The following is a 23,170-nucleotide window of genomic DNA, read 5'->3' as shown; positions in this document are numbered from 1 at the left end:
TTCTTTTGATGAACCAATTGGTTGATGAACCAAGTTCAACCAATAATTTTTCAGTAAAACGTGACTAAATCTTGAATGGCCAGAAATTGATATATTAAGTTGGCTTTTAACAACTACCTGCAAGTTAACACTTCATGTCTGTTAACAACAAACAACTAAATCAAGTCAGTGTTTGATTTTTTTATTTGTATATTTGTTTATATTGTGAGGGTGGTGCTGACTCCGCCACACTCAAAGCACAAAAAAAAACTACGCACTACGAAGAGCGTCGCTGATTGCAGCTAATGGTAGTTTCTTCATCCGTCCCTCTGTTTCACCAGAGTCTCCATCTCCAGACTGACTGCAGCCAGGTCCTCTCTATCTGCCAGCCAAGCCCCGCTCCTGTGTTGATGCCTCACTCTTTACCCCCACTCTTCCCCGAGCAGGGATCACGGCACCACTGCACCTTCTGCTTTTCTCCACACTCTGCACTGCTGTGTTCACCCGTAAAATTAATAAGAGCTGTAAATTTTCCATCTGCTTCCTGCCTTGTTCTTGCGTCCCACCTCACAGTGCAAGTCGCTACTATATATATATATATTTTTTGTTTGTTTTCAAAGAACGGAGTCATTCTGCTGTTGTAGGAGCTGCATTAAGGTCCTTGACATGTAGGGTCTCTGCAGAGTCCCATCATTGCGCTCCAAATCATCTACTGATAAGAGAACAAAACATGAGCTACCATTCTACTGAAGTTAAATTGACACTTTAACATAAATTGTAAATTGGAACTAATCATTTGCTGTTAGAATGAATCAAACACAATAATGAACACATATGTGTTCAGTGCTCAGATGAAACGTCTATCTGCTACATGCTACTTACTGACGCAGAGGATGAACGTGTCAACTCCCATGCTGTACACGCTGAAGCATCCCTGAGCGATGAAGTAGGTTCCCACCATCACCAACTGTAACACAGTGAAAGTTAGTAGCACTGTAAAATCAACCTTTACTCATATGTTTGTGTGTTTAAATATTTAAACATTGCTGGGTGGTTGTGGCAGAACGTACAGTAACAGGCAGCCAGGAAAAGTTCAGCAACTTCGCCTGAAAGACGTCAGCTGTCACTGACATATCTCCATTGAAGAAGTAGCAGGCCAAAACACCTAAAAAGACACAAGAACAAACTCTCAGTCTGCTAATCGTCTCCAAAACATCTTTCTATTGTGCTATGAATGTGTTAATGTTACATCATGTTTCGTACCCATCGCTCCGACCACCAGCAGTCTGCCAAAGAACAGTAGCAAGTCCGTGATCCAGTCCACCTTCAGCACCCTGTCAATCAACAAACCAAAGTCATTTGTCAAAAGATAATTCAACCTCTGATTTGACAGACTACAGTATATCATATCATACATTCTTTGTGAGGGCTTACCGGCCCTTGTTCCTCCCGCAGAGCATGTAAACATTATTTGCCGAAATGAAGAAATTATCCCCGTAAGTTGTGATCTGTATAATAAGCACAAGCACACGTAAAAACACAATTAGTCAGGTTGTACACTCGTCACCTATAATACATCACTAATGCAGCATTCGGCTATATATATAAATATATATATGAATGTCACACTATGTTAGAGGTAACATTAAAGGGTAACCAAAGAGGTATAAGGTATGTGATGTACTGGGGCTAATCATATATCCATGTAGTTCAGGATAGGTTCTGGACACAACATTGACAAAGGCACACTCACATACAGTATTGAGTGTTTAGAGTCATAGAATACTTCAGCTGCTTGATATAAACAACACATTTGCTACATTGAAATAAATTAAACTTCAATTTTTAGAAATTCATTACTCACCATTATGTAGGTGTTTCGGGTAAAATACTTTAGGACTTTATCAAAGACATAAATGCAACCTTTGAGCAGAATATTTATAGGGAAGCAAGAGCAACAACATCGTCCACCTGACAGAACAGCAGAGTATTCATTATTACTGTCATAAAACAGTAACATAGATTACACTTCCACAACGTATAAAGCAGGATAAAGGATCAATGAGAAGAGGAATGCAAATATATCGTTACCTTCGGTCTTGTTTTTGAGATATTCCAGGATGATCCGGACGCCCTGGAACATGTTGACGAAGATAGCGCCAAACGCCATGGAGCCAGTATGGTACCTTTAAAAAAGCAAGGTTACAGGGTTAAAACAGGATGTGAACAAGGTGGAAATGGGACTAAAGAAGAACGTACCGTACCTTAACGTCTGGCAGAATGCCTTATACAGACTAGATCGGCGGATGTTGTGCGGTTTGCTCAATGACCAATAGTAGCTGCTGAAGGTCCTTGCTATTATGCATTGGCCCAGCGTGATGATGAAATAAAGGCACCAAAGACACGCCAGCAAGTTATAAATCTGTAAATTTTGAGCATGTCTTTGGAAAAACCCTTCTTCCTCATCATAATGAACAAATACACATCGCACAGGACAGTTTGGGTAGTCTGATGCCTTAAAAGTCTAAACAGTAAAAGAGAATGAGAGGTGAAAACAGGAAGAGAAAACAGGGTGAACAATGTGTGAGCAAAATCCAAATGAATCATTAGTACAAATTAGCTCCTGTAACTGTAATGTAAAAAAAAAAAAAAAAATAGCCTTTTATCTCACTGACCTCTGGGACACATTTTTCTACGCCGGTGATTGCAGTACATTCTGCATTCGAGATGTTCAGCGCAACTGTTTTATATACTGGCTGACCAGAAGTCATCAGATTTCTAAGGTAATATAGTCAAGGTCACAGTTGACATACACTAGTGAGACAAATATATGTTAATAGTTTTACTTAATTATATTACTTCTTCACTGTTCAGTTCTGAATGACAGGAGGTACAAGAAAGATAAGATAGAAAGGATACACGTTAGTCACTGTGAAGAAGGTCGTACAGAGCATGACCAGCAGAAAAGTGAACAATGGGTATGCCATTGTAGATGATAGTACACCCATCGCCCTGCACACAGAACAAGCACAAAAGTCAACAACGACTAAGAAATGCATAAAAAAACACTTCTTGATTGATTAGTTAAAGGCTTCAAGCATTATTTTCTGTGCTAAAGAATACTTACTTGCTGACCTCCTTCATCATTGCCAGTGCTGCTGAGAGACCTTTTCTCAAACATGATATAAACACCATCACCAGAATAAACTCCAGCAGGCATACAATCACCACTGTAACACACATATCAGATGAAACATTTAAAGACGTTTCTAATTTACGCTCAGTGATAGGGGATGAGGGTTGAGGCGAACAGGCACTGATTTTGGATGACTCCATGTCACTTTACAGTTTGGGATAAAGAAGCAAGAAGTACTTACAGCAAGCCAGCCAGATCTCCTTCACTTTAAGATAGTCTGACAGCTCGGACTTAAGACTGAGGTCACCAAGTCTGATCTGTGAGTTCACGTGTTTCTTATACTGCTGGTTACAATGGTAAATGCCTAAGGTAAATAAAGCAGACATGTTATTCACTCAGTTATTGATTCTCTCATCCGCAGGAATCAGTGTTGAGGAAAATCAGAAACCTACCGTATGCTCCCAGTGACAGAAGACCAGCACATGTAAGTATGACCACCCAAGACACACAGCATCGCATCAGCAGGAGCAGCACCATACTTACTGCCAGTGCAATCCCCAGACCACTGAGAGAGAAAGAGAAATTTAGAAACGAAAAAAAAAATTTTGTACAGTGTGAAATCGTGATGGGGGGACACGGTGGCTTAGTGGTTAGCACGTTCGCCTCACACCTCCAGGGTTGGGGGTTCGATTCCCGCCTCCACCTTGTGTGTGTGGAGTTTGCATGTTCTCCCCGTGCCTCGGGGGTTTCCTCCGGGTACTCCGGTTTCCTCCCCCGGTCCAAAGACATGCATGGTAGGTTGATTGGCATCTCTGGAAAATTGTCCATAGTGTGTGATTGCGTGAGTGAATGAGAGTGTGTGTGTGTGTGCCCTGCGATGGGTTGGCACTCCGTCCAGTGTGTATCCTGCCTTGATGCCCGATGACGCCTGAGATAGGCACAGGCTCCCCGTGACCCGAGGTAGTTAGAAAATGAATGAATGGATGAATGAATGAATGAAATTGTGATGAAGACAGATATGAAATTTACTTACATTAATATCCAATACCAGGAAATGGCGAGGTCCTCGATGACCCTGACCGTCTTGGATTTGGCATCAAAGCCTGTCCTGAGAGAGCTGCAAACACAACACATTTGTATCAATTAGCACAAGACATGTATACAAAAATAGCAACAAATTGTGTGTGTATAGTAAAATTACCTTGAAGTGTCCATTAGGACCTTTATTGTCTCGTTATTCAAAGTTGATCCGTGGACAGTGAAGTCCGGTGGAACATCTTTTGGATCGAAACTGGGCAGACATTTTCTCCGAACTAGAAAAAGAAAGAAATCATTAAAGAACAATGCACACAAAAGGGTGAGCGATCATGAACATTTCAGCATGTAGGTGGTCAATACCTGGTGTGCTTGGCGTATAATATGCCGGGCACAGATCTTTGTCTAGTATGTCTTGTACCGTCTGTGGTAGAAATTAGATTCAAATATGAAGCAGTACTATTTGATGCAGAAAGTTTACCAAGGCACCAACATAGAGAGATTTATAAAGAGCTAATTGTCCGACTTACAAATGTGGTCTGGGTGAGGTCCAAAGTGGGGACACAGAACTCCTGCTGGAAGAAATCACTCGGTTTTGCCCCTTCAACGAATGCGTTCGGCGGCAAAAACCAAAATGCTGAGGGACATTTCTTAATGCACACCTACACAAAGACCAAGTTAATGGTTAGAGACCCTATAGAGCACAATTGTGGTGGTTAATTGTTACAATATCTTTAGCAGAATATATGAAGTATTCAAACCTGCACAACTTTGTGATCATTGTTAGTTTGCTGACTTACCTGAGTCGTTGGGCACTGAAGGCCTTTGAATGTTGCAGCAGATATGTCGACTGCTGAGGCACACTTCAGCACGTCGAAGTAAAACAGATTGGGTTTATTGCTGAAAAGGAAGAGATACAGGAACCCAAAAACATTACACGGTTAAAGTCACAGAGAACACACTTTCTCCCATTTTGACATTTATATGTGAACATTATCTGAAACTGCTGATTTGTATTTGCAAGAATTTATGTACTGAACTGCTGCCACATGATTGGCTCATTAGATATCAGCGTCAATGTTCCTAATAAAATGGACGGTGAATAAGTCTATTTATGTATTCGATAGACTTACACGTCGGGTCCAATTCCACAAAATGCTCCAGCAGAGTTTTGCTGCTTGATGATGTATTGTGGATTTCCATAAAGCCAAGCTGTAGCACAAAATCAGTCAGGATTATAGATTACAAATCAGGATCATTTTCTCACTCGTTTTCTACCGCTTATCCGAACTACCTCAGGTCACGGGGAGCCTGTGCTTATCTCAGGCGTCATCGGGCATCAAAGCAGGATACACCCTGGACGGAGTGCCAACCCATCACAGGGCACACACACACACACTCTCATTCACTCACGCAATCACACACTACAGACAATTTTCCAGAGATGCCAATCAACCTACCATGCATGTCTTTGTACCGGGGGAGGAAACCGGAGTACCCGGAGGAAACCCCCGAGGCACGGGGAGAACATGCAAACTCCACACGCACAAGGCGGAGGCGGGAATCGAACCCCAAACCCTGGACGTGTGAGGCGAACGTGCTAACCACTAAGCCTCAGGAACATTTTAATACACATAAAACATTTGTACCTCAGGATATGGACAGAAAACTGTCATTTATTATTTTATCTTACCTGCACCACCAAGGATTACATAGCCGACCATAGTGGCAACAAAAATCAAGCAACATAAGACATCTGTAAAGGACCTAAAAGGAAAAAACATTATTGCTGACATTATTGCCAAGATAGATCATTCTAATGATTTCTATTGCCTTAATGTAACTTTTCTATACAGATCCTGTGTCTGACTCCAATGACAAGCACCATGTGTATTGATGATGTAAAATGATGTAAAACGGTAAGTCCAGGCTTTACCTTTTATGAACAGGGCCACTGAATGTTGGGTCATATGGGGTCAATTCCCCTGAAGAAAAAAAAAATTGAATCATTCATTGAGCAGCGTTTTTTTTTTTTAATTATTATATAGGGCTTCTAAAATGATGACATCTCACTGGAAATCTTGATAGATTTCAACACTCACCATAGATTTTGTTTGTGTTTCTTTTCTGTGTTTTCTTCATCGTTGATTTATCTGCTAAAATGGAAAAAGCGTGTCTGTATGAGTTTGTTATAGTCTATATAGTGTTTAAGCACAACAAGAACCACAACAACATCAACAACAACAACAACAATAATAGAACTTTACCTTCAGTCTTAAATAGCAGATTGCTTCATTAAAACACTTCAGTAAGCTATAATAATAAAACCGAATCCGAATCAGAATCAGATTCAGAATCAGAATCTGCTTTACTGACCTGACACATACAAGGAAGTATTTATGGAGGGGAGGTTGAGGTGTTTGTGGTGGTGGTGGGAGGAAGGAGGGTTTCATTTCTTTTTAATATCTGGGTTGTCACAAGATATAAACAGTGCAGAAATATAAAGAGCACTCAAATGGCATGTACACATTTATATGGTCAGACGTATTGGGACACTTAACCATCACCTTGATGGTGTCAGGGGTCATTGGGCATCAAGACAGGATACACCCTGGACGGAGTGCCAACCCATCGCAGGGCACACACACACACACACGCTCATTCACTCACACACTACGGACAATTTTTCCAGAGATGCCAATCAACCTACCATGCATGTCTTTGGACCAGGGGGGAAACCGGAGTACCCGGAGGAAACCCCCGAGGCACGGGGAGAACATGCAAACTCCACACACACACGGCGAAGGTGGGAATCGAACCCCCAACCCTGGAGGTGTGAGGCAAACGTGCTAACCACTAAGCCACCGTGCCCCCTGGAATTCTATTTAGTATTATTATTATTATTATTATTATTATTATTATTATTATTATTATTATTATTATTATCCTCCTCTCCTGATTGTCAGGATGCCCCTTTAAGATAGTCCAATGCAACCCCTCTTTTTGATGGTATAGAACCACAGAGAACCTGCAACATTTCCTGACTAAATCCAGCATATTCGTATTATGACTAGTGACAGAGTAGCAGAGTAGGTTAAGAAAATTTCATTCTTTATGACTCACAAGTCATTACATGGCTGCACAATTCTTCTCGACATGAAAAAGCCGTTCTGTCAGGTTTCAAAAGTGAACTAACAAGGCATCCTGCTGAGGTCAATAATCTAGTGTGCATGGAAAGCGTGATGGCTCTCATCCATTAGCAGCTGGGCACCATGGAGAAGTCTGAAGTAGCAGAAAATCAAACTTTTAGAGTTTAGATAAGAAAAGGTTTCATTATTCATTCAGTATAGCGGGTGGGGGTATGGTTACCATGTGCAGGGCCTTATATTTGACAAACACAGTGACATTGAATTCAGCCTTTATCCTTAAACCTATAGCTTGACACCTTAATATAATGATAAGGAAACACACGAAGACCAAACACCAATCATATTTCTGTTATCACAAATGCACCAAAGGGGAAAGGGCACTAGAGGGATTTTTTCTCTCTCTGTATGGTATCTTGGGGTTCGATTCCCGCCTCCACCTTGTGTGTGTGGAGTTTGCATGTTCTCCCCATGCCTCGGGGGTTTCTTCCGGGTACTCCGGTTTCCTCCCCCGGTTCAAAGACATGCATGGTAGGTTGATTGGCATCTCTGGAAAATCGTCCGTAGTGTGTGAGTGCGTGAGTGAATGAGAGAGTGTGTGTGTGTGTGTGTGTGTGTGTGCCCTGCAATGGGTTGGCACTCCGTCCAGGGTGAATCCTGCCTTGATGCCCGATGACTCCTGAGATAGGCACAGGCTCCCCGTGACCCGAGGTAGTTCGGATAAGCGGTAGAAGAGGAATGAATGAATGAATGAATGAATGAATGACTTCTTATACTTGCCCCAACTGTTTTTACCTGTGTTGATCTCTGGAAACTTCAGTCTTATTTTAACTGAAGCAGAAATCTTATCTCTATGAATTCAAAGTGTATATTATCAATTTTAAACTTACCCCTAATAAGCAAGTCAGAGGAAGGAATCATGACTGGAACCAGAATCAAAAGGGAACCCATCTTCATCTGGGTGACACCAGAGAGTGAGACAATAAATCCTTTTTCTTCTATAACTATGTATTAATACAATTAAAAAGTGCAACTTCAAAACCAGGAGATTTATTCTAGTTCAGATTATCAACTGTTCACTGATAATCCAAAGCCAGCTTCATGGTATCTAAATAAATCCATCTACAATAATAATCTCTGAGCGGCCTCCACTTGATGTGACCCCCAAGCAGACGTAGGCCATCAGGGTGTCAAGAATTAAATGTAAATTCATGGCTTGTGGTGTTCAATAATTCTTTTTCACCTGACATACTTCTAAACTTCCAAAGAAGACTAAACCGATTTGTGTGAAAAACCCACAAAACACTTGTTTTTTTTTTTTTTTTAATTTTCAAGTAATTTCTTCATACAGTTTTGTTTTATTACAGCATGTGATCACAATACAACATTTCAGACAGTAACAGTAACTCCAGCATTTCAAATGCTACAAATATACAGAAAAACAGCCTAATGCATGGTAAATGTTCATTTTACAAACGGATCACACACAAAAAATGATCAATACCTCAGCAGAAAACGTGAAAAAGTAACACTGAAATGAAATCATTTAAATACAGACATGAGTTTGTACAATTGCAATACAAACATATACTGATGCAGCATGAATAGAAAAAAAGATCCAAAATCTAAAGAAAAAGTATTTAAATTGAGTTCTTCATAGGTGATTTAGTTAGTGTCTGTTACAAGAGGGTGATGTTTAAGGGATAAGATGAAAGGCGAGCTGTGTCTCGACAAGGAGACGAGCAAAACACAAGCCTGGCAACAGTGGACCTGGAAGTGACCTGAACATCGCTAATGAGACAATCTAGCAGCCAGAGAGAGAGAGAGAGAGAGAGAGAGAGAGAGAGAGAAAAAGCAGTGTGACCACTGTTATCCTAACGAATAATAATTTGCACCAGGCAGCAGACCACACCCCTGCTTTCTAGATAAATTCAGAGTGACGGTGAATTAGTATAGGAAGAAGTGAAATTATATAAACTGGCACCTCCATCCTTTAATCGGGTGTTACGTCCTCTGATAAATAACTTCAAGCAGTCATCATTGGAAATCATGATGACGAAATGAGATGAATTAAACTCGGTAATCAGTAATTCAGTGTCATTTGTTCAAGTGTAATTAAAAAACTGGAATATTCCAGAACTCATACAAATGAGTTCTGGAACAACTCCAGCTCTATAAACAGACAACGCTACCTGGAAGCGACAGGCTGATAACCGTGGCTCGGTAGACAGTTGTTTTTCGTACTAATTGTCTTTGTGATGAGTGAACTATAATTTCTGGTTCAAGCACGAAAGCTCCAGCTCCTCTGGAAAGGCTGCACAGACTTCTTTTTCAGGGTGAAGAATGTCAGCTGGGGTTTGAGCTTCTGAGGCCTCTCTGGAAAGACTGCAGCTTCGCTCTCGGGTGTCGGGAAGCGTCTGCGGTAGATGTCAGGATGGGATCTCTGGAACTGAGGCCAGGAAAGTGTAAAGATTAGTGGATAAGTTGTCAGAATGTCAGAGACAACAAGCTGCTGCTGGTGAAACTTCTCCAAAACAGTAGGTTAGTAATTGTTTCTGCACACTCCATGTCTCAGGGGTCATTGGTATGGACATAACCGCAGTGTGAGACAGAGATGTTGGTTATCTATACAATGTGGCATCTTCAAAACCATTATACTATTATAGTCATTTTCAGTACCAATTATTTCTCACTGTTTTTGAAACTTGGCCTAGTAGCACTTATCTTTTTCTGTCTTGTAGCCAGTGAAAGCAGCTTTTAATCCTGTTTATATGTTTACTCGCATCATACGTTAATGATGTCACCTGGGTGTGCGCACACACACACACACACACACACACAGACTTCACTGGCATGATATGCTGATGCTGATAGAACAGTTTAAGTGCTGTGTTTGTTCACACATTTTAAGCTTCCCTCTTATCACAACCTTTGGTGGAAATTGATGGTATACATATATATATATATATATATATATATGCAAAGGAAATCTATTAAGGGACTTTCATAGAAACAGAGCGCAGCTTGCACAAAAAATGTGTCATGTGAAAGCTGGTTGTCGTGTGGATCTGGAAGCTCATTGCGGTACCGATCTCAGGACTGCCTGTAGGAGGTGTGAGTTCTGCATTGATTCAGACAGTAAAGAAACCTGCGCATGTGTTTTAGAAGATGACGAGATCAGTAGATTTTACAAGACACGTGTACTGGAAAACGTTGTGGGACACAGAAGAGGTGAGGTCAGATATGGGGAGATGTATAATGATAAAAAAAAAAAAAATGTGTGTGTATATATATATATATATATATATATATATATATATATATATATATATATATATATATATATTTGATAGAATAAGACCACCACTGAGGTGGAAAAGGCTGGGAACTTGGCTTGGACCATTTTGTTAATAAGGCAGATTCAGACATCGGCAAATGTGTTCAGTGTGTAAACCAATTTAATAACAAAGGCAAAACTGTCTGAACATTTATTAACATTTATTTCCCCTAACTGTACATTGCTTAAGTCCTTACTGTCTTCCTAACTGTGTGGTGGTGCCCTGTTAAAAAAAAAAAATCATCAATCCCTAGTTAAAAATTAAAATACAAAGCTCTAACCTGTTTCAGTTTCTTCTTCTTGTCCTTTATAGACATGGCCTTGTCGTGAATGAGCCCTTCTAGTAGTTCCACTATCGCTCCCTGGGAGCCTGTGACTCTCTGCTCCTCAAACTCCTGCTTGCTGATTTGTCTGCAGAAAGTGTGAGCTGGCGTTTCCCGCGTGGAGTCAGTGTCTGCGCCTGCGTACTTTATCTGATAAACACGTCAGAGGGTGAGGCGACTCGCAGCTTTAGTGAGGACACGCATGCCTGAGTAGCAAATACTGATTTGGGTGAACGTCCCGTTTGGAACAGATCGTAGACCCTAGGAGTTTGAGGTGTTGTATTTGGTGACACCCCATAAACACACCCCATAAACAGCAAACTACACAGATGTATGTGCAGTATGAATCTAAGCATGACTAACCTGAGCTCTACGCAAGTGGGATAGATGCTCCTGCACCGATCTCTGCAGCTCAGAAGGGACTGTAAGCACATTCTCATGGTTATCCATCATGAAGTTGACCAGTTTGGTGGCCAGCAGCTCGTCCAGGTCCACTTCGTCTGATGAACATAAAATGCAGCGGGAGAAAGTCTGTACCATCTTGGAAGGAGGAGACAGAGAAAAAATAATAATCATTTTGTTAATAAGTCAGACACTCTTTTGGGACACACGTGTTTTAACTACATTTGACACGTTATTTATAGCCATGTTAATACGGTTGCACATATAACTACACACAAAGCCTTCCATCCTGTGAGGAATTGTCCAACTAACTGTACGAGTTACACAAATGCGGAATCTTCTAATCTAATTACGGATGCAGACAGTGAGTTAGTGATAGTCAGACTGAATGAATTTGAATTGTCAATAAGATTTGCATGCAAAAGTATCAAGTCACCTCTAATGTGATGTTGTGAGTTTCATAAGCAATAACTACTCGGACTCTTGACCCTTTTCACCAAAACATGGCTGTTTTTGTTGTGTGCAGGTTCAGCAATTAATTTCTTTGATGTCTCATGACTCATATAAAAGAATTATCAATTTCTAAAAAAAATTTTTACCTAATAATATGTAATATATTCATAGAGATATTACAAAAAAAGAGGATTTCACACACACGTTTACACCGTCAAAGTAAATGGTGATATCAAACTGCTCTCTGAGATGCCCCATGTGCTTGTTCATAAGCTTTTGAAGGTGTTGTTATCTTCAAGCAAACACAGTTTCACCAAACCGTCTCACGCTAAAAGCCAACAGTGTTCTGACTCATTTTATATCAGATTTGTGGCAATAAAATTTATTTTAAATTTATTATTCATTTATTTAGATGATTTAAAGTTCGATTTCCGTTCGCTAGTGTACAGGGGAAAAGGATTAAACGTGTATTAGAAGGAATTAGGAATGGAAATAACCAGGGTGCGTGTTCCTATAGTATCGTTGAGGGGAGGAAGCTGCTGATTGTGGCAGGTTTTAGTCATCAGGCGCATTAACAGCTGCAGCTTTCGTCGGTTAGCTGGAGGCAGGAGGAGGCAGGAGACCTGCAGCGCCTCAACCGCAATCTGCCGTCGTGGAAGGAGTCCTAAGAGATAGAGATAGACAGAGAAAGAGAGAGAGAGAAAAATAGAGAAAGAGAGAGAGAAATAGAGAGAGAGAGAGAAATAGAGAGAGAGAGATAAAGAGAGAGATAGAGAAAGAGAGAAACAGATTAATCAAATTGTGCAAGTCAAATGTGCTGCTATTTTAAAACACCAACAGACTGCAAAAACCAGTCCAAAATTGTTCAGTCCCTCCAGGATTTTCCAGATTTTCAAGGTGACTGTTGTGGCTAAAAAAAATGCTTAATTTATTTATTTTTTAAAATTTGCAATGAAACGAGGTTTTTTTTTTTTTTTTTTTTGACAATATTCTCCCAGAAGGTCTGAATATTGGTCAAATCTATTATGGATAAACTGGTATATTATGTCACCATCCTTTGTATTGATCTTACCCAGAATGCTGACAAAAATTTCATACAGTTGGAATGTCAGCAGCGGCTCCTTTAATCTCTGGAAGTGTTCGGCTACCGTTCTAAAAACATCTCGCTCAAAGCCGGGATACATGGGCTGATTACTCTCATTGCCGTTAGGCCCTGAAACGACACATGATTGTGTTTAAAAAAAAATGTACTAAATAAAATAGAAAATCGGGGGCACGGTGGCTTAGTGGTTAGCACGTTTGCCTCACACCTCCAGGGTTGGGGGTTCGATTCCCACATTCGCCGTGTGTGTGTGTGGAGTTTGCATGTTCTCCCCATGCCTCGGGGGTTTTATCCGGGTACTCCGGTTCCTTGATGCCCGATGACGCCTGAGATAGGCACAGGCTCCCCGTGACCCGAGGTAGTTCGGATAAGCGGTAGAAAATAAATGAATGAATGAAAATAGAAAATGAAATGTGAAAAAGAAATAACAAGAATTTCTTTACTTACAATTTGCTAAGCATTTCATGGCAGATAAAACCCAGTGAGGAAGATCCTCTGTAAAACAGCAGATGGCACCGATATCAACCAAATATTTTTAGGAATCAAGAGCAAATTGGAATGCAATGTTTAACAGCATCCTCACCTGCTTTGTTCTTCAGAACAACGATGCCTTGTTTGTTGACGCTGAACACGTTGTAGACGATGTGCTTGGGGCTCAAGAGCTTGGCATCCAGAACGCCATCCAAAGACTGGAGTCCCAGAATGCTCTGTAAGCTATTCAACAACAGTGTTCCAATATGTTGGGGGAAATTAATAATCAGGATCTAGAAGAATCTATCGGCTGTGTTTATTAGCTAAATCGCCAGGGAAGTGTGTTGCTCAGCCCCCTGCATTCAGCCAAAGCCCTCTTCAATTCATGTGTGCAGAACATGAGTAGAGCTCTCAGAGAAAGTAATTACATATCAGTCTTTTCACTGGAGTTTAAAAGAAGTCAGTGCTTACAATTTCACAGTTTTCTGTCAAAAAAGCACAAAATTTGGAAATATCAATATTTACTGATGTATATGGAATACATTTGGTTCTTTTTCTGGGAGTTTAACTTCTTTGTCACTATAGCGATTATGAATAAAATAAAATAAAAAAAAGAAACCAGCCTGAAAGTGATATCTGCTTGTCTGTGGATTTGTCCTCTTCTGTTAAAAAATCTAAATATTATCTTTCTCAGACTTAATACTCACCGGTTCAGAGTCATTGACTTCCATATCTGGTCCATGTGCTTTGGCGTGACGTCTCTCCTCCGAATCAGTTTGCACTCAGGAACTTCTCCTATAGCAATACTGTGTCTCTTGTTCCAGGTCTCAGAATTCTAATAAAAAGAGTTTTTATTTGTTATATATTTCACAGGTTCTCTCACAAGCTTTTACACATATTCCATCTCAAAAATCCCTCACCAAAACAAGCGGCTTCATGGGTATGCTCGAGGGTGCAGGTATGTCGTCGCAGTCATCCCACCGGAGCGTCTGTGGAACAAAGTCCATCTGTGCCAGTGGGACACGCTGAGGGACGAGCTTGAGCGGTGACTGTGGAGGAAATCTGATATTAAAAAAAAAAAACACAATGTACAGAGTTAACACATATACCTCATAGTACGAAAGACACAACAATGCAAAACTCAGCACCTGTATAAACGTCCGCTGTCGTCAAAATCTTCTTTACCAAAGCGTCCTTTAACGTCTTCGATCACGTGGTTCTTCAGGAACTTCCTGAGCAGCTGTAGAGACTGATAGCGGGTCACCTCAGGTCCGAAGTTCTGGTTCCGCTTGAGCAGTTCGTGGAGATAATCGACGGCCTCTGATCCGGTGAAGCTTTTATCGTAACTCCGAAAATGAGCCCAGTGTCTTCTTAGCGGCATCCCACCACGGAAAAGCGTGATGGTTTCATTCCACTGCAAGACAGAAAGTAAAGTACAAGAAGGTTGGAAGGTATTTCCTCAAGTCATGTGATTTTCAAATGATCCGCTGTGCTTTCACGAACAAAACCAACAAACCACAAATTGTTATTAGAGCTGTTACACTGTCACAATGGTTACCTCATCGTAAACGTTCAAAAGATTTTCATTCATTCATTTCTACCGCTTATCCGAACTACCTCGGGTCACGGGGAGCCTGTGCCTATCTCAGGCGTCATCGGGCATCAAGGCATTTCCTGGTATTGGATATTAATGTAAGTAAATTTCATATCTGTCTTCATCACAATTTCATTCATTCATTCATTCATCCATTCATTCATTTTCTAACTACCTCGGGTCACGGGGAGCCTGTGCCTATCTCAGGCGTCATCGGGCATCAAGGCAGGATACACACTGGACGGAGTGCCAACCCATCGCAGGGCACACACACACACACTCTCATTCACTCACGCAATCACACACTATGGACAATTTTCCAGAGATGCCAATCAACCTACCATGCATGTCTTTGGACCGGGGGAGGAAACCGGAGTACCCGGAGGAAACCCCCGAGGCACGGGGAGAACATGCAAACTCCACACACACAAGGTGGAGGCGGGAATCGAACCCCGACCATGGAGGTGTGAGGCGGACGTGCTAACCACTAAGCCACCGTGCCCCCCCAATTCCATTTTTTTTCACTAAAATCCTTACTCATGTAAGTGTCTTTGTGCAACTTCAAAAGCTTTGATTTAACTTGTGCTACTAGGAAATCTACTATATAGACAGTAAACACGTATCGGTTCACAGCATCAAGTCGTAAGTTGAAGTACGTGATCTGGGACATGAAGCCTAACAAGCCATTCCTATAAGCATGAAAGCTATGCACAAGACACGTTCTTATCTTTGAAGAAACACGTCAGACGCCAGAAATGTTAAGATTCAAAAGTTTAGATAACGGCAAGCTTAAACAGACAGCGAACTGTGTATCAATTAGTACTGTCTAGAGTTTGAGTGGATAATTGTGCTACATTCGTTACTATAAATACGAATAACCAGCTGAAAGGATCATAATCTAACCTGCTTCACTAATCAAGCTCGGCTCCAAATATGCTGAGGTTAGATCATTTGTAATCAAAATTCTAAACTCTAATCAAATGTAGGTTTAATTTCATCAGGTTTTCAATTACCTACAATATGATTTGGATAGTAATGTCAGTGGGATTCAACCTTCCTTTCACCTTTACCAATCACGATATCGGCATATTTGACAGATGACGTGGGGGAAAAAATACAGATGACAAACGTTTGTCAGCAACTAGCTGAATAGCCATTTGTGATGAGTGATGTAAATGTTCCTGTGTATACTGAACAAGATAGCGAGAGAATATGCCTGCATGCTAACTGATGTGAAGGACATTATCGTTAAAGACTTCTCTGTATACATCAGAAGAACAAACTCAACTACAGTTCAAATGCAGCATTAGTCCTTGGTTATCCTTGTCCTGGTTGATCAGAATATAACTGGACAATGCTGAGTACGGGAACAGGGCACAGGGCCTAAGTGGGAACACGGCCAATCACTGGTCTAATGGGAATGCAGCAGTAAAGGGCTGACTAATCAACTATATCATGTCATCCATTCATTTTCTGTACCTCACTAATCCTACACAGGGTCAGTGAGAACTTCAAACCTATCCCAGGGGACTCAGGGCATAATAACGCAAACACAAACCCAGTGTACCCAGACGAAACCCCAGAATTACACAGAGAACATGCAAACTTCACAGACACACACACATGTTGGAGGCTGGGAGGCACAATTCAGTCCCACCGATCTGTACTTCTCATGCTCACTCGTAGCATTCTGTGGGGTTGTTCTGCTCTTGTGGCTAAAGCAGCAGAACCGAATACGCAAGCAATATTAGTGCACAAAACATTTAAAACAGCCCACACATGCACATAAAATCGGATTTTGTGACATATGCATCCTCCAGCAGATCTGATGTATGAAGTCTGAGCCTATTTGGTCACAGGAGATCCATCCCTAGGTGTTAAAGGCTATGTTTCTCTGCTGCCACTTTAACACAAGGTGTGAACAGGGCAGTCATTTGTCCAGCTAATCAAAAAAAATAATTAAACACTTTTAAATAAGCCAACAGCAAAAACCTGCCTGTTATCCCTGATATTTTGTTTTAATACCTCCTTTTTTTAATCATCAAAGACATCAATTAAAAGACTTGACAATAACAATACAAATACAAAGTATGCTAGGGGGAATTTACAATAAAATATTAAATATAGTACAGATTTTCAAAGTTTTTAGTGCCTTTTGCTTTAAAGACAATCTTATAGAATCAATATAATGTTCCAGTTCTTTTATAAATGATATGAAACGGGTTTTTTTTTACACTTGTGAATGTGAAATTTTGCTAACAGAAGGATCAGATTTATTTAATACCTCCTATTAAAAGCTAAGGATTTCTCACGTCAGCAACAAAAATAAGACAACAGGCAACAAATTAGCAAAACAATCACTAATTTCACAGTAAATTCGTTTCACGCGTTTCCTTTCGAGGCTACTGCCCCTGAACGTGACTGGGGTTTAAATTTGATCAATAATAATAATAATAATAACAATAATAATAATAAAAGGCCAGGAGGTTTATAAACTATGTAAAACTACATACCAGCTAGCTAATTAGCTAAAGGCAGCCAGCTAGCTAATAAGCTACAGAAAATATACAGTAAACTGGTGGAGCTCTTACTCTAACTTAGTTCTCCTTAGCTACTTTTCTACTTAATTCCTAGCACTATTATTCTTAAAGTCGAACCATAAAATAAGCTTTCAACAAATATAATGAATTATAACTTGAAAAAAAAAAAAAAAATCAAGAATTTGCTCCAAAACATTGTTTGTGCGCGAGCGCGCGTTCTTCCAGAACTTACCAACTTTGTCGCCCGGTACGGACCAGGACCGATCATATTCCCGTTCATTTTAACTCCTGTTACAATGAACAAGCTATAAAACTATAAACACACTTAGATATCGGGTTCGTGTCCATTAAACGTTTCGGCTTTTACGTCTCAATAAATTGTTATAAAAACTGGGAGGCACGCTTAGTTTTGAAACTGGACACATTGCTTCCGGCTACGTGATTGGACAGTGAAACGTCACGTGTAAAATCGGTTGTGCCATATATGGTAAGGAAGACTTCCGGGTCAGTATTAGCCAATAAAAGCCACAAACAAAAGAATGTAGACAAATAATTTATTTTGTTGAATAAAAAGGTACAATTTAACATTTAACAAACCTTAAGGATATAAATAGAGCACGGTAAAGAAATACAAAATGCATAAAACACAAGGAAAGAAAGAGGAAAAAAAAAAAAAAAAACCAAGAGTCTCCACAGATCACTGGCACCTTTGGTTCTTTGAAGAACACATGCCTCAGTCAGACTTTTCTCTTTTAAAACAAAAAAGAAACACGAACAGACAAAAATAGCCATAATAAGAAGTTATACACTGAAAATAAAAAATTTTCCAAAGCTGAAAATTGACCCCCAACCATCACTTGCCACATTTAAAGGTAGGACTCAAGCATAGTAGTCAGTCATGCTCTTCATTGGGGAAAGGGCAATAGGTTTGTTTACGTAGTCTACAAAGTAAAAAGCAAACCCTTCACTTCCCTTTCAAAAGACCAGTAGCATTAAAATCAAGTTCCTCTGCTGTCACAATCCATGCATTCAGTTAAAGTAGCAGTTAGGTCATATACCAAAGCTGGCCTTAAAATATACAAATGAAGGTTATATTTAAAAAAAAAAATATTGTACCCCATAAACATTTCAGAACCTGTGTGAAGACCGTACAAACCAGGATCCACATCTTCAGTGTAAAACCACGTGCTAGTTGGGCAATATTCATTCAGTGAGAAAGTGGCATTCCACAAAAAGTTTTAACATAAAACACAGTGGGTGAATTATCTGAAATGGTTAAAGGAAAAATAAAGCAAATTTAAAAGCTGCAGGATTTTCACTGATGGGTGACAAGAGTACAAAGTCCTTATTCAGTCTTCTTGTGTGCAGAGTTTAGGAAGCATGCTCCATTCTGAAGGGCTTTGGGCAACCTCTTACCCTTGGTGTATGCATGGTAATAAAAGTTGAGGAAAAGAATCAGGAAGATCAGTCCATACAAGCCAATGATGTAGAGGAAAACCGGGAACTGGTAAGGGCAGTCTTTCATGAAGAAAAACTGACCGACGTGGGCAGTCACCATCACAAACTGAACCTAAAGAAAACAAATTGGGTTTAAAGTAAGTTCAAGTCAGCATCAGGGGCCTCAAGTCCACTACAAACCATTATCTAGAAGTCAGTGACTCAATTTAATTATTTAAAAAAAAAAAAATAAATAAATAAATAATATGGTTTTGACTTACCAGCTGAATAGTGGTCATGTACTTCTTCCACCAGAGGTACTTCTGATAGGCTGGGCCCATAGCAGACAGGGCATAGTAGGAGTACATGACCACATGGACACAGCAGTTCAGCAGGGCATGAAAGGTTCCCAGACCACCTGAAAAGAATAAGCAAAGTACAGATCTTGTTAATCTGCAAAATGCACACCTAAAACTCAAACTGTACACCTAAATAAACAAATCTTCTACCTGGAGCAAACTTGACTCCAAACCACCATGTGAAGGGCATGATTGAGTGATGGTACACATGGAGGAAAGTGACTTGGCTATTCTTTTTTCTCAAAACAAAGAAAATCTGTCCAAAAAATAAAATAAAATGAATAAAAAAAAAAAAAAGTTAAGGAGAGTTATAAGGAAGGTAAGCAACACAAAAGACTTCACATTAAGAACATACAAACAAAACCTAGCACTTACAGTATCCAACATCTCAATGAACTTTGAGAAGAAGTACAGCCAGCAAGTCCATGCCATCTGAAGAAAAAACAAAACAAAAAAAAAAGTCATGCATCAGGAGAAATATGATATCTGATGAGGCATGAGTCAGTTCATGTGGATTTTTTTTTTTACCCTTAAAGCCTGTGGTGAGCTGGAATAGTCCACAAGGTCACACCTGTACGAGTATCCATTGGCCCAGCCAGACATGAGAAACTGGAAGGGAAACAAAAACCAAGTAAAAATACATACATTAACATTATTGCGTGTACAAACCCACACCCATCCACACCTTCATTTGTGAAATAGGGTTCTCAATGACTGCTCCAGAAGATTCTTACCCCTCCCACACAAAGTTAATAAATAAACAGTTGCTAAACAGTCTTAGCTTTGGCTTGTTGCCAATACCATGAATACCTCAATTTCAGTAAATGTACGAAGGGTTAACCGTAGGAGTAACAGGCACCTAGAATACACAAGTGGCAGCTTACCTCATAAATCATGTAAAGGGAGAATGCCACTATGCTAACGTTGTAGATGATCATTGGTCGCTTGAGGTCAAAAGGTTTGCGGTTCTCCATCAGACGAGGTCCAAGCGTCGTGACAAAGTAGATGTAGGAAAGGATGATTACGGTTTGAGGGAAGGGAGATGACATAAGGAGCCAGTCCTCAACTCTTGGGTCTAAAATGAAATACAAGACAGCAAACCACTTCAGTTTTTGCACAAAGCCTAAATTAAGTGTAGATGTTCTTTTAGAAGTCCAAAACATGATTTAAAAAACCTCACCTGCTTCTTTAAGCCACTGATCATAGAGCAAAGTCAGGGTACTGAACGCCATCCTCTAAAAGATGCTTACTGACTCCTGAAAGAAACAGGAAAAATGTCTCAGCCTAATCAGATTTGATTATATCCCTTTCTCACCCAAATCAAGTTCAAAATGACTTTTAGACAAAAGGTTCTGGTGCTCAGAGTGCATGAATGAGATTTTGAAAACAAGTTACAACACCAAATCAAATAACAAAAGACCAAGTAAGACATGTTTAACGAGATGACGAAAGAGTCGGTGTTACGCCTTATTAACCGGGCCTACAGGTTGCACACATACCACCCATAAGGCGAGAAACTGGCGTCTACAACCACTCCCAAGTTTACACCTTCAACACGTATCCAAGCAACCGAATGATCTCTGACGCCTTCTCAAAAACTCACTCAGTGGCTTCTAGAATACGTTTAATCTCAACAACACCGCCGTAAATAAAGCCTAAAGTCTGCAACGCTGAAAACTCTATATACCTCGACGGGTTTTTGCCTCGTCCTGGGTGACTTTTAGCCCCACGTTCCTCCGTCCTCTCGCTGAATGGAGTTGAAGTGTACTGATTTACACGACATGAATACCTGCTCTAAATACTATGACACCTGTGCGTAGGCACCGCCCACTTTGTGATGATGGGCGTGAGCAGGAAAGAACTTCCGGAATTTTGGCCGAAACTCCATTCAGTACATCTCTCTCTCTCTCTCTCTCTCTCTCTGACTTTCTTTCTAACTCTGTCTTCATCATTGATATTATCAAGTGAATAAAATAAAGAAAATGCTTTGTTTAAGTGTTTAATAGTTTGTTGATGAAACCTGTTTATCTGTTTAAACCAGTATCTGGTTTGTTTGTTTGTTTGTTTTCTATTTAACGGTTTTATTTAGTTTATTTATTTTCTATGATGATACTATATATGACTTACATTTTCCATTTGCAGAAATGGTGAAAAAGATTCCACTATTTATAAGCGAATAATTTACAAAATGAAAAAACAGGATATATATTTATTTACCACAACTAGCTTGATGGTGTAAACATAGGGCAAAGGGGGAAAAATGCTGTGCAAAAATGCTGTACAATGTGTACATATATACATACATATATGTACATATATATATATATATATATATATATATATATATATATATATATATATATAGAGAGAGAGAGAGAGAGAGAGAGAGAGAGAGAGAGAGAGAGAGAGAGCAATCCTGCAGTTTAGCTCTGGAGTTATATGATGTCTTGTTTGTTTGTTGTGTTTCTGTCTCTTTGTTTTTGTTTGTTATATCCTGACCATTTTGTTTTCATTTAAATTACAGAAATGTCCAGAACATATGCTGCAAGTATAATGGTCTATGTAGGTGATTGGCATCTTATATATTCCTAAAAAAAACACTCTGAATTAACTGTTTATGAGTGTGGACATGAAATAAAATAAAAGGTGTAGCAGACATGATGAATCAATTTGTTGAATATATGAGCAGTGTGCAGGGAATTTCTTAAAATCACTGGGCAGCAAAACAAATACAGTTATAGACATGCATATGTTATTTTTAGTCTTAGTTAAACGAATTGGGGGGCACGGTGGCTTAGTGGTTAGCACGTTCGCCTCACACCTCCAGGGTTGGGGGTTCGATTCCCGCCTCCACCTTGTGTGTGTGGAGTTTGCATGTTCTCCCCGTGCCTCGGGGGTTTCCTCCAGGTACTCCGGTTTCCTCCCCCGGTCCAAAGACATGCATGGTAGGTTGATTGGCATCTCTGGAAAAATTGTCCGTAGTGTGTGATTGCGTGAGTGATTGAGAGTGTGTGTGCCCTGCGATGGGTTGGCACTCCGTCCAGGGTGTATCCTGCCTTGATGCCCGATGACACCTGAGATAGGCACAGGCTCCCCGTGACCCGAGGTAGTTCGGATAAAGAGGTAGAAAATGAGTGAGTGAGAGTGAGTTAAATGAATTTACTAATATGAGAAAAAGTGCACATAAATTAAGTATACATTTTTGGTAAAGATAAAGCTTTGGAAAATTATATCTTACGTAGATTATTTGGAACTGTTGGAACATGTTGGAAGCTGTTAAACACTGTTGTATGAAGAAACATTGGGTGAATAGAGGTGTAAATAATATACAAAAAAAAAAAAATTTAAGCTTAATTGTTTTGGGAGAGGAGACAGATTCGAAAACAGGTGGGTTCTCCTGAGAACACAACAATAGAAGAAAAAAATCATTGATACTTGAGGGTGTGAGATTAAGCAAATTGTGGAGTGCTTGGCATGTAAAAGAATTGAAACTATTAGACCTCCTTTCCACTTGGATCCATTATTGTACAATGGGTTTCAATCAATTAACACCTACATTTAGCTAATGAAAGCCTTTCTAGATGATATTTACCCACCAAAATATGTTAAATTCACTTAGGTGCTGAAGCAGTGCTGTAATTACATACAACTGTGTAAAAAAAGAGTATTTTTGTTCATTTTCTGTAGTAATATTTAGTATTCTGTCACCTTATCCATTTTACATTGAAATAATTATGTTTTCTTTATAGAATGAAAAACAAAGTAGATTTAACATCACAACCCGGTAATAAACCCTGCTTAGTATTAGGTCACGAAAGAAACTATGAATGAAAGTAAACCATAATTTAAGCATGAC

The 23,170-nt window shown here is 39.9% G+C and overlaps 3 protein-coding genes across 3 annotated transcripts; all 3 read right to left on the bottom strand.

The window, feature by feature from the left end:
- Positions 1-356: 356 nt before the first annotated feature.
- On the bottom strand, positions 357-6,292 carry LOC132863672 (choline transporter-like protein 4). Its single transcript, XM_060896616.1, has 22 exons — positions 6,253-6,292; positions 6,087-6,135; positions 5,844-5,917; positions 5,284-5,362; positions 4,951-5,050; positions 4,681-4,812; positions 4,514-4,574; positions 4,317-4,428; positions 4,164-4,232; positions 3,568-3,680; positions 3,357-3,479; positions 3,107-3,209; positions 2,899-2,991; positions 2,655-2,757; positions 2,244-2,503; positions 2,071-2,165; positions 1,844-1,950; positions 1,414-1,487; positions 1,243-1,313; positions 1,050-1,144; positions 862-946; positions 357-691 (listed from the first exon to the last, which is right to left on the bottom strand). Exons 1-22 carry the CDS (start codon positions 6,290-6,292, stop codon positions 594-596), a joined length of 2,136 nt encoding a protein of 711 aa, XP_060752599.1. The 3' UTR covers positions 357-593.
- Positions 6,293-8,613: 2,321 nt separating this feature from the next.
- On the bottom strand, positions 8,614-17,928 carry depdc1b (DEP domain containing 1B). Its single transcript, XM_060896505.1, has 11 exons — positions 17,751-17,928; positions 14,533-14,798; positions 14,305-14,446; positions 14,092-14,219; positions 13,497-13,627; positions 13,361-13,408; positions 12,884-13,024; positions 12,309-12,475; positions 11,320-11,496; positions 10,915-11,106; positions 8,614-9,745 (listed from the first exon to the last, which is right to left on the bottom strand). The coding sequence occupies exons 1-11, from the start codon at positions 17,796-17,798 to the stop codon at positions 9,578-9,580; spliced, it is 1,608 nt and encodes a 535-aa protein (XP_060752488.1). The 5' UTR covers positions 17,799-17,928; the 3' UTR covers positions 8,614-9,577.
- Positions 17,929-18,058: 130 nt separating this feature from the next.
- On the bottom strand, positions 18,059-21,131 carry elovl7b (ELOVL fatty acid elongase 7b). Its single transcript, XM_060896250.1, has 8 exons — positions 21,002-21,131; positions 20,495-20,570; positions 20,199-20,389; positions 19,843-19,923; positions 19,690-19,746; positions 19,465-19,570; positions 19,237-19,373; positions 18,059-19,088 (listed from the first exon to the last, which is right to left on the bottom strand). The coding sequence occupies exons 2-8, from the start codon at positions 20,544-20,546 to the stop codon at positions 18,864-18,866; spliced, it is 849 nt and encodes a 282-aa protein (XP_060752233.1). The 5' UTR covers positions 20,547-20,570; positions 21,002-21,131; the 3' UTR covers positions 18,059-18,863.
- Between the last annotated feature and the right edge of the window lie 2,039 nt (positions 21,132-23,170).

This window comes from Tachysurus vachellii, chromosome 20 (genome assembly GCF_030014155.1).
Source record: "Tachysurus vachellii isolate PV-2020 chromosome 20, HZAU_Pvac_v1, whole genome shotgun sequence".
In the NCBI taxonomy this organism is placed as follows: Eukaryota; Metazoa; Chordata; class Actinopteri; order Siluriformes; family Bagridae; genus Tachysurus; species Tachysurus vachellii.
This window is presented reverse-complemented; position numbering and strand designations above follow the sequence as displayed.